This window comes from Trichosurus vulpecula, chromosome 9 (genome assembly GCF_011100635.1).
Source record: "Trichosurus vulpecula isolate mTriVul1 chromosome 9, mTriVul1.pri, whole genome shotgun sequence".
Lineage (NCBI taxonomy): Eukaryota > Metazoa > Chordata > Mammalia > Diprotodontia > Phalangeridae > Trichosurus > Trichosurus vulpecula.
The window spans coordinates 132808249-132827506 of record NC_050581.1 but is presented as its reverse complement, the minus strand read 5'-3'; the positions used below and the strand labels follow the sequence as shown (position 1 = coordinate 132827506).

The window sequence follows — 19258 nt, the reverse complement described above, 5'->3', positions numbered from 1 at the left end:
TCTGCAATGTATAGGCTTAGAGAACTGCCTGAGGACATTGAGGGTATAAGTGACCTGCCCAAGGCCAAACAGCCTGGATCTGTCCTAGGCGGGACTCCAGGCTAGCTCTTCATCCGCAAGAGCTCTCTCCATACCTTAAATATCTTGGCATAAAATATTCTATGCTATCATCTTTGTTTTCAATGCACAGTCTATGTGTAAAATGTATAATGTCTACATTTTTATTGTATAAGGCTCTAGTAGTAAAAGAAGCAGGGTCACTATTCCACAAATAGTATTCAGCTCTTACTATGTGTATGGCATTATGGCGATGCTGAGGGAGATACAATGATAAATAAGATACCATCTCTGCTTTCGAGAAGCTAATGTAAAATATAAGAAATATGCACAAATAATTTAAAGTATGATAAAAGTGCTTAACAGAAAATGAGAGAAAGGAGAGAGAGAAACTAGAGATAGAACAGAGGGAAAGAGAGGCAGAGAGAGAGAGAGAGAGAGAGAGAGAGAGAGAGAGAGAGAGAGAGGAGTATTTCGAGGAAAGGGTAAATGGAGGAGGTGACATTTGAGCTGACTCTTGAAAGATGGGTAGATGATAGGTAGGATTTCAACAGGTGGACTTGGGAGGCGGGGCAGAAAAGATCTTAGGATCATTGCATTAGAGCTGGAAGGGCTATTACAGATTGTCTAGTCAAACCCCCTCATTTTACAGATGAAGAAACTGAGGCCTTAAAGAAGTGAAATGACTTCTCCAACATCACACAGGTAGCAAGTAGCAGAACCTTGGTCCAAACTCATTCTCCGTGTAATTCCATATCCAGCACTATTGCCGCTACATTACAGCCGCCTTCATGCATTCTAGACACCGGGAGTGGTGTAAGCAAAGGTAAGGAGGCAAAACAGCATGGGATTGTGAGGAAACCAACCAGTAGCTCAGTTTCATGGTGCTGTCTAGTAGATGAGAGAAGATAGTATGAAATAAGGCTGGAAAGAACAAGATGGTGGAGGGCTTCAAATACCAGGCCAAGGAATTTAGACTTTATTTGGTAGGCAAAGGTAAGCCAGTGGAGGTTTCTGAGCTGGGGAGTAACATGAAAAAAATACATGAATTAAGAAGATCAATCTAGCAGCAGGGAAGCATGGATTCAATAAGAGCCAGAGGGGTTAAAGGCTCTCTAAAATTGGAAGACTTTGGTAATAGGGAAGGGGTAAAGACTGGTCTAACATGGTGGCAATGGGGCTAGGAAGGGACTTTGGGGAGTAAGACTTAATGAATCAGACAGGGAAGGAGAACAAGGAGTGGTGGAAAGAAAAAAGACAAAGATGACTTTTTTCAGCCTACCAGAGTTATGGTGCTATGAACAGAAAGTCAGAAGGGGAGATAGATTTTTAAGAGGAAGACGATTTTTTGTCTGGGACTCTTCTTTACTTAAAATATTGAGTATGAGTTACCAACAGGGCACCCAGATGGAAATGTCCATTAGATTGTTGGACACAGGTCTGGAGTTCAGGAAAGATGGTATGGCTAGAGATATAGATTTGCGTGTCCTCTAAACAGATATATCTACTTACCATGGGAATAAATGAGTCTCCTGAGGAAGAAAAGCAGGCATATATATATATATGTGTATATATATATATATATATATATATATATACACACACACATAACATATATATTACATATACATTACATATATATTACATATATATATATATATCTGCCAATCAAAAACACTTTCTCCCTTCCTTATCCCCCCTCCCCAAAGTAGGCTGAGTTTTCAACCAATTTAACTGATAAACATGCCTATAAAACTTGTTCACTCTACTCTCTGTCATATTTAATTAAGGCCACCAAGAAGGTAATTCTCTATTTCTCCAAGTATAATATTGAAGGGGAAAAGGGGGGAAAAGAAGAAGACAGATTAGAGTTCTATATCTGAAAAGGACTTTTTTTTTGTCATGGTGCCATGGAAAGATCACTGAACTCACAGTAAAGAAAAATCTGGATTGAATCCTGCTTCAAACATTTTATAGCTATGTGAATATAGTTGTCGCTTATTTTTTTTCTAAGTCTCAGTTTTCACATCTATACAATGGGGATAGGAATAGCTTTATTTCCATTGATGTTGTGAAGACTAAATCTTAAAGTTACACAAATGTCAACTATCATTATTTGTCTCTAAAAGAATACCTTTCCTGAGCTTGTAAGGCAGGCAAATCTGAAAGGTGAAATAATCATTAAATATGTAAAAAACCGTACATTGCAAATCAGGAGTTAACTTTTTTGTGACAATTTATCGAAGGGGATGGATTCCTTATCAGAAAAACCCTTTTAAGTTCATATACCCCAGGTTAGGAACCTCTAACAAAAAAAGAAGCCTTCACATTTTGTTTTATTTGCACTTATCTGTGCTTGGAGAAATTTCAATAACTGAACAAGGGAAATATTTTTATTCATTTATTATAGTAAGATCTGCATAATCCAGGTGATGCTTTTCATATTGGTATTTCCTTCCATATTTTCTTCACCTTCCTGTATTGCCACTGTGTTCCTGTGGGGTTCGTGCATTTTTAAATTTGTGTCGGGTTCCAGGCCATTTGTGTGAGCAGATTGTTGAACTTTCAGTGTTGACAAATGCTACAAATCAGGGCCTGATTTGTTCATGGTCTAGACTTATTTATAAAGGGATAGAGAAAATGTTAATAATGTCGATTAGACTTAAAAATGTGTTGTGGGTTTATTTTTCCCCCTTTGCTATCGGTTGTTAAACATTTGCCAGCATACTATTGGTTCCAGGGTTTGGATTTTACGCTGAGCACCCACCTTGTTGGTGCCCTTCTTCCCTCTCTTTTGGAAAATTCTTTTATTTGAGGGTCTGCATATTGGGGGTGCACGGCAGGTAGAAAGCACTCTCTGGGTTGCAAAATATTTTTCTAAGCTTTCTGCAAAACTCCCCTGGCTGGATGTCAGGCAGGGAAAGAGGGAATTTTGGGAGTGTGGAATGTTGTAACGTCAGTTTCCCAACCTGACTACTTCTTACACATCAATATCCCACGTGCTGCATACGTTTGTATGTTGTACTAAGCATTTGTTTGTTTGGTTTCGCCCTTTACTCCACCATATCCTCCCTTAGTGCAGTCATGATACTTACTGGATTGTAACATCTGATGAGTCAGGTGCTGAAACACCCCTTAGTGAGGCTCAGCTGGGCGCAGAAATAGAGGCCAGTAGCAGAATTTTCCAGTATTCTACACTAAAAACTCTTCCTCCCCTCCCACACCCAAAGGATCTTCTCCGGGCTGGGAGATTCAAAGTCAGGGTGTCAAACTTAGGAATGTGGCAGATGCAAAAACTTGTTAAGTCCATCCCCCGCCTGCGGCCCAAGTTTAAGCAGTCCCTTATTCGCCCCACCTACCTTATCTCGAGGCTTTCTGTCTCCCCTTGTCTCTACCTCTGGGAGACTGCTCTATCGGGATAGAACTCTGATATTCCCGACTGTAACCCCATGCACCTGGGCTACCAAATACCCTGCATCTGAAGCCCAGTTTCCTCTCTTTCCATCCATGCGTGCGTGAGTCGCCTATGGGTTAATGATTTAAAGGTGCCGCGGCAGGTTATCCTCAGTCCCTCCCCGCCGCCAGGAGAGTTAGAGCGGGTCTGTTTATGTAGATCTGCTTGGGGGCAGTCACATGGATCAAATGGCCAAACTGCTGTACTACGGCCGCCTTGATTTCCCTGCTCCACTAGCCGCCGCCTAAGTTTTGTGGGAGAGGAGACGTAAGGGGGAGGGCTGGGGGAGAAAGAAGAGCAGAAAACGAACAGGTGGAGAATCTCCCGGAGCCGAGGTCTGCCCTGGTCCTCCCAGGGCAAACTCAGGTGCCTATTGCGTGAGAGCGGGGGTGGTGTAGGTGGGCTCCTGGGATTGGATAGGGAAGGAGTGGAGCTAAAATGGTACAGATTTGTGGTGATGGAATGTGCCGGGGGTTGGGGGGCGGGAGCTTTGAGACCTTAGCATTTACCCTGAAGGTGTGTGGAGGGAGAAAGGGTGAAGAACGGAAAGCAGTAAATGGCAAGGTGGAGGGTGTTGGGGGGATGGGCAAAGCAATAGTAGAGGAGGGGAGAGCAGTAGTTGTCAAAGCGGGAACGCAAAAGCAGTAATTGTTGGGGGAGAACAATAATTATCATGGGGACGCGCAAAGCAATAACTGTCTTTAGGGGAAGAACAGTAATTGTCATAGAGGTGGGATAGCAGTAATTGGCTTTGGGGAAGAGCAGTAATTTTCTGGGGGGTGGGATGAGGGGTAGCAGTAATAAGCATGTGGGTAGAATGAGGAGTCTGGGACCTCGTTCCTAGGCCAGCCCCCCCGCCCCGTGCCCCTACCGGCGCTTAGAAAGTATGCACACAATTGAAAGCACCTTGCACGCCCGCAACCCGGCAGCCAGCGCTTCAGAGCCCCTCCCCCCTGCGCTGGGGTAGCGACCCCTCCCCGACGGGCTAGACTCCATCCGCGGCTTCTTTCTCTCTCTCTCTATTTTTTTTTTTTTGTCCTCTTCGCCCACGTCCTTTTCTAGCCCCCGCGTGGCAGGACGATGGGTCAGCTAGGAAAAAGTGAATGAAGGAGGAGGAGGAAGAAGAGGAGGCGGAGGGAGGCGGCAGCGTTGGCGTTGACTTTGGCGTTGGCGTTAGCTTTGGCTGCGGCTGCAGCCGGAGGAGGAGAAGGAGGAGGGAGCGCCCCTGACTCTGCCCGGGCCGCAGCTGGCGGGCTGCACCTCGGGGTCTGGGCGCTCGGTGGCTGCCGCAGCGGCAAGCAGAGCAGCGCCTCCCCCTCCCAGCGGACCCATGGACAGCCTGAGCAGCCTGCCGGCCTCTGGGGCCAAACCCCCGAGCGGGTAAGCCAAAGCAGCTGGGTGAGCCAGCTCACAACTCAATTTATTCTTAAATCGCTTGCTTTGAGTTTTGATTGCCCTCCACCCACCCGCCCCGCAAGCACACATACACTGGAGTGTGCCCTCTTTACCCTGACTGGGTTTTGGTCGGTGTGTGTGGAGGTAGGGGGAAGGAAGTTGATTCACCTTGTCTCCCACCCAAACTTAGCACCAAGATGAGTCCTAGGGGCCGAGCGAGGGGCAACTTTGGTGTGTATTTGTGTACTTTGTATGCTGGGGTCGTTTCCCAGGTAACAGTGTCAGGCCTGAGACTAAGTGCTGTTTGTTGGGTTGCTTTCTTTTTAAATGAGATTTAGAAAGCCCAGCCCCAACCTAATTATGATCGTCGTAGTCAGTAGCAAACACTTACTAATTGCACTCTCCACATAGATTGTTCTGGGTGCTTTTATTCTTCTTGCCTAACGACCGTTCCCCCTGCATTCCCTTTCCTCCGGCCCCTCCCCAATTCTTGGCCATGGAAAGAAGCTTTGGGCACTTGAGGGGAAACCCAGAATCAGTGGTACTCAGATTAATAGATGCCAGGGAAGTAATCCCTTTTCCTCTAACTTCAACATTCCCAGCTCACTTGCTAGCTTCATATGGAACTCGCATCCTTGACTCTGGCCTAGCTTAGTTTTATACTTTCACCTGTCCTTTATATACCTGCTCTACCTGCACAATTCTAATTAATAATGATTAATTGATTAATAATAGCAGTTTCAATCACTGTTCCTCCTTAAGATGTCCTCTTGGACCATAGCCTCACCACAGTGCTCCTAGAACTTCTGAAATCACTTGGATGGGGGCAAATGTGCTATGAGTATTGGAGATGGAATGAGTGGGTGGGGATTGGGAGTGCACCTGCTTATGGAATGGGCCCATGCTTTCAGCCCATTTTGCACACTAGCAACTGGACTTGAACATGGGGGAGTGGGGGACAGCAGATCTCTTTCTCCTTGCAACTGCCCCCACTGACTCACCAGGGTCCATATGCTGCTGCCGTTGTCCCAGTCTTTCAAAAGGGTTTTCAGAGACAGAAGTTTTCCTTTTCCTTTTTGCCAGGAAAAAGTGAAACAGTGAAGCAAATCAAATAATTTTGGAGCGCAAGAATGTTAAGAAGAATTTTTTTTTCAGTGCTCTTATGTGGTGTTTACATAATTCCCTTTGATTGGACAAATCCAAATAAAGAAAAAATGTGGGAAATCCTTTTTAATGAGCACACTAAAATGAAATAGGCAAACATAAAATAGAATTACCTTTAAATCTGTTGTTTTTAATATGCCTTGATGAAATAGCAATGAGTTGCAAGAATCATTTTTACCTTTAGATAAATGAGAAGAAAGGGTATGGAAGAAAAAGAAGGAAGACAAACGTCTAAATACACACACACACACACATATACATGCATGTATATATATAGAGAGAGAGATATTAAAAAGTTCAATTCAGAACTAGATGCAGTAGCTTTTTAATATAATTTCATGTATATAAAAGTTGTCTAAAATAACTATCTGGTGTGTGGTAGGAAGGGGCTTCATTAGTCAAGCAAAAAATAATGTTTTGATATTTAAATGACAACAAATACAAGATGTAATATGACAGGCACTTGGAAATTCTTTTGGAATGTTATTAATTACCAGTGTTGTTAGATTCTGGCCTGCCCACCCCCAAATAGATCCCCAACTGTAATTGTCTGATTTGTATGTTGGAGTTTGTTTGATAGGAAAATAAAGAGTTGTTCCGAACTCTCATCCACTCTTCCCCCCCCCCCTTTTGAGGGTGTGAGCCTATTTGTTTTAAAACATTCAATAAATACAGATCAAGAAAACATGAGATTGTTTATGTTTTAAACAGGGGGCTAACTTTTGGACTAGGGGTTTTGTTGGGATGACCTCAGTTCTTATGTATTAAAGGTCAGCTTAAACAAATAAAATTGCTGAAAGGAATCCTTTGCTGTAGATAGAGAGAACTCATTACTTGTCTAAATTAACTGTGCTTTATAAAGATAAAAGTATTGAATTCTGGCTGATAGTGAGAATGAAGATACGGTACTTTTATTCATTACTTTAAAAAAAAACATTCTTCACTAGTTACTTTGCTAATTAAGAAAAGTAGATAGAACTGCTCTAGGTTTGGGAAGAACTATTTCTATTTGAGATTTCAACTGTGGAATAATAGAAAGCTTAAAAAGAAAATCAGTTAACTCTTGTCTTTCTGCAAGAGAGGGAGAGAACTGATTGGCTTGATTTTTCCTAACTCCAAATCTATATGGGAAGAGACTTCTGGCAGATGTTGCTTTTTTTGTGTAGAGACAGCATAAATCAGGCAAAAACGTTCCTAAATTTAGGAAATTTAAAACTAGATTGCAAAAAAGAAACATGGATCTACATGATAATCAAAGTGTGGAATGACACATGAACTTGATTACTGTATTGCAATGTAAACATTAAGAAAATTATTTTTAGTGTTCTTTTTTTGCTTAAAAAAGTATCTGGTTTTCACTTATTTTGAAATTGGACAATTTATAAAACATTTCATTAAGGTAAATGACAAGAGTTCTTTAGTGGAAATACCCAGAAAAATCTTGTTTAAGAACAAGATGCACTACTTTAAAAAGAAATAAGAAAAACAACCTACCAAGGTTCAAGGTCATCTTTATGGAGTTTTACAGTTTTAATTTCCATATTCTGCCTTTACAGAACTTTATTGAATTAGCAGCAAAGCAAATTAATAAAATATATTTGTGAGATCTTCAGGAAACATTTGGATATTAGGAAGCATTACTTTTAGATAACCTGTTGCAATAGTCGGGGAATCGGGAGTAGTTTCTGGAATGGCCATTTAGTACGGTGTCTTCTTTGTAGGGCAGCAATCCTTAAAGTGTGGTCTGGGGACCTCCAAGGATACCTGAGACCATTTCTGGTTGGATCATGAGATCAAACCCATTTTTGTAATAACACTAAGACATTTTAATTTTCAGTGCACTATTAATAGAGGCAAAGCTCTTGAGGTGGGGATCCTCAATATTTTTTTTAATGTAAAGAGATCTGACTACACAAAGTTTGAGGACTGCTGTTCTAGGATATCTCCTGTGTAAGTTGCCCCTGGAGGCTTGTAGTTTGCCAGAATAGTTATTTAATTTTTTTTTCTATACCATGAAAGTGCGTTTCTGTGCAGTATAGCAGGTTGTGACTATGTAAATGCTAAAACAGCTGGTGAATTTGGTGAAATGAAACAACTGGTCATTTTAATGAAGTAATGAGCAAGAGAGAAACATGTGGGATGTCAGCCAGATGGGACCTGGGAGATCACCCTGTATAAACTGATTTTTCAAGTGAGTAAACAGTTCCAGAGAGGTGAGGTCAGAGTGGATGTTTGAAGGGATTCACTAGTTTAATCTACTCTGTTGAAGGATTGTAAATGAATTCTCAGTATAAGTCTAATTTTGTTCAAGTCTGACATTTTGGAACTCAAATGACGATATTTTCAGGTTGACAAAAGTAGAAGATTGTAGACTCAATGTTGGGGTATATGTAAAAAGCCTATGATTATTTTATAGTGAAAAAAGAGACCTCCAAAAGTTTAACTTTTCTTTAAAAAGGGGTACATGAAAGCCATGACACGAATGATTCTAGTAATAATCATAATTATGTATAGCAATAATAATTATGATAACTAGTTTAATGTTTTAGAGCCGCACTTGTTTGTTTTGTGGTTACAGGGTCAGCATGTTAGATAAATATACTTTCATTCTTTCAGAAGATCCAGTGCTTATTGACTGAATTAGCCGTGTTGTTTTTGTGTTATTTTCCCCTCTTTTTTCTGACGTTTAGTTACATAAGTGTTATTGTTAAAAGGAAGATGTTATTTTGAATACATTTTCTTTCCTCCATTGAATTTGTGAACACTAAATTCAGGTGTTGCAAGATGTGAAGAATATAAGAGACCCATGAATCTTATCGCCATATTAAAAAATGTGACTTGAGAAGTTGGGCCCTTTGCCGCCCATGCAGTGTTTGAACACTTCAGTGACATTACATAAGTTCCTCTTTGAGAACATTCTGGATTTTCCAATGATTGTGCAAGGGTGAACTGACTAGAATGCAATGAGAAATGCATATGGAGATTTGGAGAAAATTTTGACCATCCCCTGCCCCTGGCAGTTCTGGCATTCAGAAGTTTCCTGTGAGTCTTTCTTCATATTTAGAGCAAGTTTATTCTTCACAGTCAGATTCCAAACAAACGATCACAGATTTAGAGCTGGGAGGAACCTCGGGGGGGGGGGGGGGGGTCCGCTAAAACCATTCTCATTTTACTGATGAGGAAATTGGGAGTCAGAGAAGCAAACTTATTTTACCAAGGCCACACAGAGCCAATCAGAACTCAGGTTCCAGATCATAAGCAAATCTTCTCCTAAGATAATCAATCAGCAAGTATTTATTAATGTGCTTTAGGATCCTTAGAATCCCATGTTTTTCTCATGCCTCACCTTCTACAAGAAACTTCCTGATTCTCCCAGTTCTGACCCACCCCACCTTAAAGTACCTTTGATTTATTTTGCATATATTCCATATATACTTTTTAATATACATGTTTTCTCCCTAAAATTCAAACTCCCTGAGGGCAGGAACGATTTCAAGCCAGTCAGCATGCTTTTTTTTTTTTCCTTTTTATTCTGTGCCACCAACCACAATGCCCGGAACATAGGAAGTGCTCCTTGATCCATTCTTTTCTTCAGCTTGGAAACACTGAAGTGAGTGAAGAGTAAAAAAAAAATTAAAATTTTTGTCACAGATTTTCTTAAGAAAAGAATCATTATAATTAGCAAGCTTGATAATACCCCCTGTTATGAACTGTGGCATGTAAGTTCCACAGAAATAAGGAATTTGAGTTTCTTTTCTTTTTATACCCAGTAACTGACCTTTGTATATACCAAGTGCTTAATAACCATTTGTTATTTAGAATAGTTCTAAAAAAGATCGAATACATCAAAAGTTATGCCTATCCAGTACTTAGCACAATGCCTGGTATCTAGTAGGTGTTTAATAAATGTTTATTGATTGATTATAAAGTAACCTTATTATTGTGCCATAGTTCATTGGAAATCTTGGTACTGTGGCTCTCCACAATCTGCCTCTGACCTACCTATCCAATCTCATGTCCTTCACAGACACTCTTGTCAAACTGGCCTTTTGCCTATCTTTGGTATTTCATCTCCTGCCTCTGGCTTAGACAGGGTTGCTTCTCCATGTCTGGAGTGTACTCCTTCCTCCTCATCCTTGCCTCAGAAAATCCCCCTCTAGCTTCCTTCAGAGCACACCTCAGCTACTTCCTTACCTGCAAGGCCTTTCCTGATTTGCCCTCCAGGGGTTCTGTACCTCCCCTTTTGAAATTACTGTATTACTTGGTATTTGTTTATCTCTGTGAACATACTCCGTCCTTCCCACCCATCTACACCTCCGGGCAGCCCAGATTTTAAGCCTTTTGAGGACAGAGATTTTTTCACTTTTGTCTTTGTGTCTTCAGCTCCTACCACAATACTACAATGCTTTACTCATAGGTGCTTAATATCTAATAAAATTGTATATTACATATTCATTTAGTTTTTATATTTTGCTCTTAGGGTGATAAACAACCTTCTCTTACTAATTTTTAACTATATCTCTTTTGCATGTTTAGTTTATGTCTTGTTCACTTTCATTTATTTTGGTCAAATTCAATTTTCAGTTTCCCATTCTCTTCCTTCTTTTGTCTTTTTTTTTCCTGCAATATTTCACCCAGGGCATGTTCCATTTTTTTCTGGCTTTCAATGCTTTGTACAGTATTCTCTTCAGTATTACTTTTCCTTAGTCCTACATACTATCTTCCATTTCAGTTGTTTCTTCCGTCATGATCTCAAACTTTCCCCTCACAATGTAGTTTATCATTTTAGGGACAGCTGTTCAAATTGGTAATCATCGTTTTCATGATTTATTCTCTAAGTTTTAGTGAAGGCAACAAAGTTACTGGATCCTATAAATGGTATATGAGAGTGCCCCTAAAACAGTGAATTGTTGGTATCCCATCTGCCTCTAACCTTAAAGGAGAGTAGGTATCTGTTTTGCAAGAAAAGAATCCTTTTTTAAAAAAAGTTATTATTAATCACACGTAATGTCGTCTATTCTGTTAGTCTCCAACTCACCAGTGCTCATGTACTTTGTTGGCATTATAATAATTAGTTCTTCCTGTGCTGCTTTGTGACACCTTAGGTTATTTGACCAGTTAACAATTAGTCTTTCTGACTAAATGGTGAGTTAAGAAACGGCATGTTTTGAAACCCAAAGAAGAGACTCAGGTGATGATAATGGATTATTTCCAAACCATGCATGCCACTTCAACTCATGCCATCTTTCTTATTCCACACTGCCCAGAATTGGGACTCTTTTGAGGCTCTTCTAGGTGAACTTTTACTTACCTTGCCTGACACCAGGCTTCCATGTCACTTGCCAACCCTTTCCATAATGCCACATGAATTCTTCTCCCCACCCCCTATTCCCCCTCCCAGTTTGATTTTTTTTTTTTTTTGGATTAAAGGGGCCATCCCTTGACTCACTTCTTAAAGAGGCCTATTCACTGAATGGGCATTACCTCCCTCGAAGTGAGAACCTGAAAAGACCTTAGCCCAAAAGGGCCAGGGTCTCCCATTGCATCCTGGGCCATCTATAGTCAACCTGATGAATATCAGGCCACTGGACCCAGATGGCTCTGGAAGAGAAAGTGAGGCTGGTGACCTTGCACAGCCCTCCCTCACACAAATCAAAGACCACTGCAAGTCAGGTCATCATTCTGATGTCATGGTTTTCTTCAAGAATGAAGGACAAACACACAACAACCCTCCCTAGACTATAAGCTCCTTGAGGGCAGGGACTTTTGTTTGCTTGTATTTATATCCTCTTAGCATAGTGCTTGGCACATAATAAATACTTAATAAATGCTTTTTTCTCTTCAATCAGTAAACATTAAGCTCCTTCCCTCCTTCCTTCCTTCCTTCATTGTTTTCCAGTATGCAGAAGGGCCTCTTAATGGAAAAGGATATGCTTATTCTCTGTTGCTGTTGAAAATGGAAAAAAAAAAAGCAATAAGTAGGCGCTATTGGGAAGCCAATTTCGATTTGATATAATTACATCAAGGAAGTAGTAACATTCTAACAAAAAGAGGTGTTCTGAAATGGACAAAGCTCCCTGGTTGTAAGAATTGAATTCCTCATCAATGGAAGTGTTGAAACAGGAGCCTGGTGACAACCTGTCATATAGAGGAGATTGATCCCTTGAATGGTATCTTAGAGGTCATTTATTTTGCCCTGTTCCAGGATAGGAAACTATATATTTTACAGGTAAAATCCAGTTACAATAAATACCAGTGCCGAGAAAGTTTTAGAGAAGAAAAAATCCCTCCTGGCCAAGAGCCTATATGTTTTAAGTAGTATCTATTACAGTGAATTCCAGCATAGCAAAAGGGTTTGAACAAATCTTCAAAAGTTGATGAGATTTCATCCATATTTACTAATTAGCTCTCTTTACTACAAAACCTTGTAGTTGTTTTCTAAAAGTATTTATTGAAGCCCTTTATTTTTACAGCAGAGTTATTTCCTGATTTCTCCTCACCCACCCCCTTCCCACCTCCACCAAACTCTCTCTTAACAACGTAGAAGAATCCCAGGAAACCTATCTTGATTTCTGCCAACATCCCCCTTCCAGTAGATAGTACCACTCTCAAATACCTTTGTATATACTGGGTTTTTTTGTACTTTCTTATCTGTTTACCTGTTGTATTCCTTCAGTAGAATGTAAGCTCCTTGAGGGGAGGGATTGTTTCATCTTTGCCATTGTACACTTAGCACCACGCCTGGTCACCTAGCTGGAATTGAAGAAATGATAACACTCGTTCAGTGAAGAAAAAGTGCCAGAGTGGATATTAGAGTTAGTCTGCACTTAACCATAAGTCTAGAAAAGTCATTCTTTCTATATATGTCTCCTTAATGTAACCCATTGGGAGAGTGTTACATTTTAGTAGTTACTGAAATTTAAAGATGAAAGTTTTGCAGGGGGCCTCTTCTAGATCTATGTGCCTATGACCCAAGTGACATTTCAAATGCAAAAACATTCTAGCAAAAGTTCTGTTACTTCCGTGTATTTACCAGTTAGCAATATATTTTTGAGAAATATATATTCACCTTGTAAGGAGTGCAAACTCCTACCTTAGATCAAGATGCCTTTCTTTTGTTCTTTAAATTATAAAAAACTCACTTCTGTTAAAGAGGGGCAGAATTCTGTAGTGGAATGAGCTGTGCCATTTGGGAGAAAGGGGTTTTAGTAACAATTCTCTGAACTTCAGAGTCCTCATGAGTAAAATGAGGACATTAGAATAAATTAACTCTAAGGTCCCTTCCAAATATAAAAAGTACATGACTAATTCTCTTCAGAACAGCTTTGTTCACTGATGATAAAACGATTAGTGTGGTAATAAACATGTTTATTTCTCTTCTCCGCTTAGTTCCTCTTAAAGTGACCCTTCTTGTCTGTGGCCTTGATTATATAAAAATAATCAAATCCTATGAGACTGAGACATTTAGTTTTCCTGGTATCCCACAGCCAGTGATACTAGCTATGTATAGGCTAATTCTTGGAGACATTCAAGACTAGTGGTCATATTACTTGGAATGAAATAAGATTTTATTTAAAGTGGCTATATTTCTGATACTAGGGTGAAAACCAAAGCAGACTGGTGGGCTGTTTGTATGTTGGGGGGAAGGGGGAGATGAATTCTTTATTCCCAAGTGTCTCAGGGACAGGATCATTAGAAAATACTAGCCTTTGAGGGTTCTCCAAGACAGTAATTCTGCAGGTGACAAGTGGCTTAGAACTCATTTGGCTGATGAATCCCTCTCCTATGGTCAGTTCTTGGTACAAGAAAAGGGATCTGAGCTCAAATCTTTTGGCACACTCCTAAGCAGTATAAACATCTTTGTGGTTCACCACATTAGCAGTTTATCTCAGATATGGTAATTCACAAAGCATCTCTAGTAGCTTAATGTTTCTTATAAGATACATCACTTTGTTTACAGGGAAAACCTGAGAGAGCCTTCCTTAGCAATTGTCATTCTAGGAGACAAAATAATTATGTATAATCAAACACCTACTGTGTGCTAGGCACTGAAGGATGCAAAGACAAAATGAAATAGTCCTTCCCCACAAGAATCGTGCATTCTATCTGTGGAAACAGCATATGTATGTTTCAGTAAAAACAAAATATATACATAGGAAATGTGATTCCCAGGGTGGGTTGATTCTGGACTCAAGTGCAGCTGCAAGTCAGGTATACCTGAGATGCAAGACAATCGTAATCTTAGATCCTCAATTCTTTCTAGCCCATATTTCAGTCACTTCCACAAGTTCAGAGTATTGAAGCCAACAAGAATTTATTAAGTATCTGTTATGTCCAGATGTTCATATGGACTGTTTGTGCCCCACCTGTGGTAGAGCCTTTCGACCTTATGTTGGTCTGACACTGGAACACATTGTACCTTGACCCCAACATAATGATGTCATTTTGGTCCTCTTAGAGAGTGAAGGACAGCGATCATGTGTCAGGCACTGTGCTAAGTACTGGGGATATAAAGGGAGGCAAAAGACAGACCCTCCTCCTAAGGAGCTCCCTGTCTAATGAAGGAGAAAACAACTGTGTACAAGCAAGATATATACTGAAATTGGAGATAATCTCAGAGGGAAGGCATTAAGATTAAGAAGGATTGGGAAATGTTTCTTCCAGAAGGTAGGACTTTAACTGAGACTTGAAGGAAGCCAGAAGGTGGAGGTGAGGAGGGAGAGCATTCAGCCCTGAGTCTGGAGATGAAATGTCTTGTGGAAGGAACCAAAAGGCTGCCAGTGTCACTGGATTGCAAAATACTTGGGAAGTGGCAGGGAGGGAGAGGAGAGTAAGGTGTAAGAAGACAGGAGAGGTAGGAAAGGACCAGGTTATAAACGGCTTTGAATACTAAAGAGAGGATTTTATATTTGATCTTGCAGGTAATAGGTAGCCACTGGAGTTTAGTGAACTGGGGTGGGGGAAGGGTGACATGGTCAGATCTGCACTTTAGGAATATGCATTTGACAAGAGAGTGGCCATCCAAACCAGAAGTACAGGTTATGGGTAAATATTTTTCCATGACTAATACCATGGAATTTGAAAAAGAGGACTATCATATTTCCCCTTAACCCAATAATGCTCAAGTAGTTTCTAAAAATCACTTTTTTGGGGCTGAGGATGAGAGTGGGAGGGATATCTGCCATCAGATTCTGAAGCAGTTCATGCAGTCAAGAATTTCTATCAGAATACGTGTAAGTTGGCATAATAGTAAGCTGCTAAGGGAGCAGAGTGCAAATCAAGGGGAAAACTCAATTTTTAACGAATTGATAATTTAGCCCACAAAAGTCTTACTCTGATGCTGCCACATGACACAGAGATAAACTACGTTCCCAAAGGTTGACCGTGGACAGGGCTTTACCAAGTAGGAAGAGCTTTTGGAGTTTGCTCTGCCTAGCTAAGCCTGGAGAGCCTATGCACCAGAAGCTTGGCTACCAGCTACTGACCTTTCCTAGCCTGCTAACTCATAATTTAGATTGAAAAATCTGGGAAAGCATACAGGAGATTCAGTGTAGTCTCTAAAAAAATGTAACGGGGAGGAAAAACTCAGGTTAATCTGTGTTAATATGTAAAGGCTAAATTCCAGGGCATAGTTAATATGAAGTGACAGCCATGGATTCACAAATGAGATTTGGCCATTTTGATTCCCTTCCCCATTACCTAATAATTTGGTTATTGAATAAGTATTAGGAACCATTAGTCTTCACTGAGAGGTGTTCACATATCAAAGGAGTAATAATTTATGTTTGTATTTACTCATTTATTCCTGTGGTTAATTGATGGGTTTGATAATTATTTGCCCTGATAATTAAGACTAACAGTCTCAACTATTCAGTAAACAAACTGTTGTGTTTAGAAATTCATTGACCCACACAAGCAAAATCTGCAGATTTGCTTTGTGTTGGTGTTTGGTTTCAGTTTAAAATGGTCTTCCTTAGGTTATGTTTACATAATACCATCATGAAATAATTTTTGTAAAAAATGGCCTGGCTCAGTTCAAATGCATTTTTATTATTAAATTTTATTTTTAACTTATGGAATAAAACGAGCATTTCCACAACATAGTACAATTAAAAAGATGATTGTACATGAACCTGCAAATCTACTATGTACAACTTGCTATTCTTTTCAAATCAACAACAAAATTAACACGTAAATTTCTTTTTTCTTCCTTCTACTCACTCACCAGAGATGGCTACCCTTAGATGCAAATAGGGGTGTGGTGTGTGTGTGTGTGTGTGTGTGTGTGTGTGTGTGTGTGTGTGTATGTAAAATTTTTATATATATACATCTATTTGTCAGTTCTTTTTCTGGATGGAGATATAGGAGAAATATCCATTTTAGTGAAAAACAAAACAAAAACATGGTTGGTATAGTTCTGAATGATTTGAATGTCTTAATTCTTCTACCCAAACCTCTTCATTTTGTGACTATCGTATAGGTATACCCTTGGAGGAGGAAGACTCTGAGTTAAGTTTAATTCAGTTCAACAAACATTCGAAGACCTACTCTGAGCAGAGCATTGTATGTATGTAGGGGGAGAGAGGAGCCAATCTAGCCAGATGATAAAGCCATGCATAGATTATCTATGAGTGCAGTAGAGAGATTCAAAACAATTTTGTATGAAATTCAAAGGAAAGGACCAAGGAAAGCTTAACAGAGGCAAATGCCTTGAATAACCTGGTATCCTCATTAAATTTGTAAATGACATGGAGCTAGGAATTATAATTATCTCATCAGATGATGATTAGGAGCTGAAAAGAACTAGGCAGGCTAGAATATTTGGCTGAATCTAATAAGACAGAATTTAATAAGGACACATGAAAAGTTTTTCCTTTGTGTTAAAGAAAATTGATTTTGCCAGTATAAGATAAGAGAGTCATGGTTAGACCATAGTTCTAATGAAAAAAGAAAAAAACTGGGGACTTTCGTGGGGATGGAAAGCTCAACAGTGATAGGGGAGCCAAAAAAGTGAAATCAGACCTGGGTTACATTAGTCTGGGAGTAAGGAAAGGATGGACCTTTTCTATTCTATCCTGGTCAAACCACATACGGAGTGTTGGGTTCCATTCTAGGCACCATAATTTAGGGAGAATGTTGAGAATGGCCAAAGGAGAGCCGTCAGGATGGGGAAGGGACTGCAATCCATGCCTTGATCATCATTTGAACATTAGTTGATATTTCTGCTGAAGAGGAGAGGAATGGGTGTGGGGAAGGTTGGGCGTGAGAGTTCTCTTGAAGTACTTGAAAAACTTCCTTGTGGGAGAGGGGTTTAGCTGTTCTATTTAGCTCCAGAGGGTAGAAGAAGGAGCAGTTGGTGGAAATTGTCAAGGTGAAATTTCGGCTTGGTGCCAGGAAGAACTTCCTAATAGTCCTATCCCAAAGTGGAATGGGCTGATTCAGGTGGTAGTGGTTCCCCACATTGAATATCTTCCAGGATAGGCTAGATGACCCATCATTTCTCTTGTGGAAAGGATTCTCTTTCATGTGTGGGATTAATTAACCATGGAGGTCCTTTCCTACTACAAAATTCTATGATTCTGATTCAGCAATGGCATTTGAATTGGACTATAAAAGATGTCTTGAAATTCCATAGTCAAAGAGGGAGAAAGGATATTGTGAGGACTGTTGCTGTGACCCATTCTTGGAATAGCTCACAGTTTGTCAGAGGTGGAAGAGTGAAGGGTCATAAAGGGTCTGGAGCATAATCCAGGTTGGCCTAGAGCTACTGATGAGTGAATGAGGTATGACACCAAGTAGGTAAAGATTGTTAAAGTGATAAAAATGTTGGTTTGGAGTTAAAAATCATTTAAATGTATAAAATTGCAATTTATTTGTATTCGTTGATTGCAAAACTTCACGCTTTCTGTATCATTAATTTTCAGTTTTAAATTTTATTAAAAATTGCATTAGAGTTGTAACATGTTGTTTGTCGTAATTATGGATTATTTTAACATTGGCCTTTTAATGTTTTTTTTTTTTTGGCATGGCAAATTGCCAAACGGTGGTACCGATACAGGGTAGTAGATGAAATGGAATTGTTGCATCAATAATGAATTTACTTTGTTTTCACATCATCATCTTCCCAGAGATATAGTTCACTTGCTAAGGGAGAAGTGGTTATTCTTAGTACAGAGACAATTGCCTAAAGAATGAATTATGACTTTGCTAGTTTGCTTGTAACAAGAATGAACATTTCACTTCAGGAAATGGTTGAGGTGTGTTCCTTCTTAAAAATTTTAATTAAAATCTGTGATAACTTAAGACCCCAAAGCTATAAGCTAGAACATTTTAGTATGATTTGAGTTAGTATTGTATTTATCCTTCCATATAATCAAGGGTAATTGTTTGTTTTAAGCAGGATATGTTCTCTTCTATTAAGGCCTGTTAGCAAATGAAAATGTATTTGAATTTCATCTTTTTGGTTTTTAGCAGGGACCCAAGTTCATCTGATGTGTTCACAGGTTTCACAAATCCAACAAAGGCATAAAAATTTTAAACTAACAAACGATTATTCTTTGAAAGAAATATAGCTAGAGATGTACTCCATCAGTTTACCAGTTATTCTCTCTTACACATGTAAATGTGTCCCTTTTTAGAAGTTAACCAGTCAGTGTTTGTTATGCACAGTATAGCTGAAAGGCTTACTAGTAGGCTTGGCTGTCACTGGGGCCTAATCCCTAGTGATAAATTAGACATTTTAGGAGAAGCACTGCCATGCAGTTTTGATACTATTCTGACCTGAAAGATTGATTTGACTTAAGTACCTATCCATTTGGTTAGCAGAGAATGACTTTAGCAGTGAGGAGAATGGAGCTCATTGTCTGCAGGTCATTTTAGAAGGCCTTTTTACCATATATTGTGTGTGGCGTACTAGTGTTAGTTTGGGCCCATTAATGTGTATTACTACTCACGTTGAGATACATTTGTGAGCCTTATTCTGCAATCATTGTCATCAAATAGTATTTATTAAGCACCCACCTGGCCATGATTCAGTTGGCTTGTTAAACTCGTGAATATTGCAGAAAGTAGGCTTCCAGAGTGTTGTCAATGACTCATCTGGTGACTGTGAAACTGGAATATCGGTTAATTTTTTTCCCCTCTGGATTGATAGCTACCCCCCAAAGTTAAACTCTTCTGTTTTTAATC

The 19258-nt window shown here is 39.7% G+C and overlaps 1 protein-coding gene across 3 annotated transcripts in view; it reads left to right on the top strand.

Moving 5' to 3' along the window:
• The first annotated feature begins 3701 nt into the window (after positions 1 to 3701).
• The window catches only part of COBL (cordon-bleu WH2 repeat protein), a 347141-nt gene continuing 331584 nt past the window's right edge, over positions 3702 to 19258 (top strand). For all 3 annotated transcript variants that reach the window (XM_036737675.1, XM_036737677.1, XM_036737674.1), the window contains exons 1-2: positions 3702 to 3877; positions 4574 to 4891. In XM_036737675.1, coding sequence (XP_036593570.1) covers positions 4842 to 4891 — 50 coding nt within the window. In that variant the 5' untranslated portion in view covers positions 3702 to 3877; positions 4574 to 4841. The remainder of the gene's footprint in view (positions 3878 to 4573; positions 4892 to 19258) is intronic.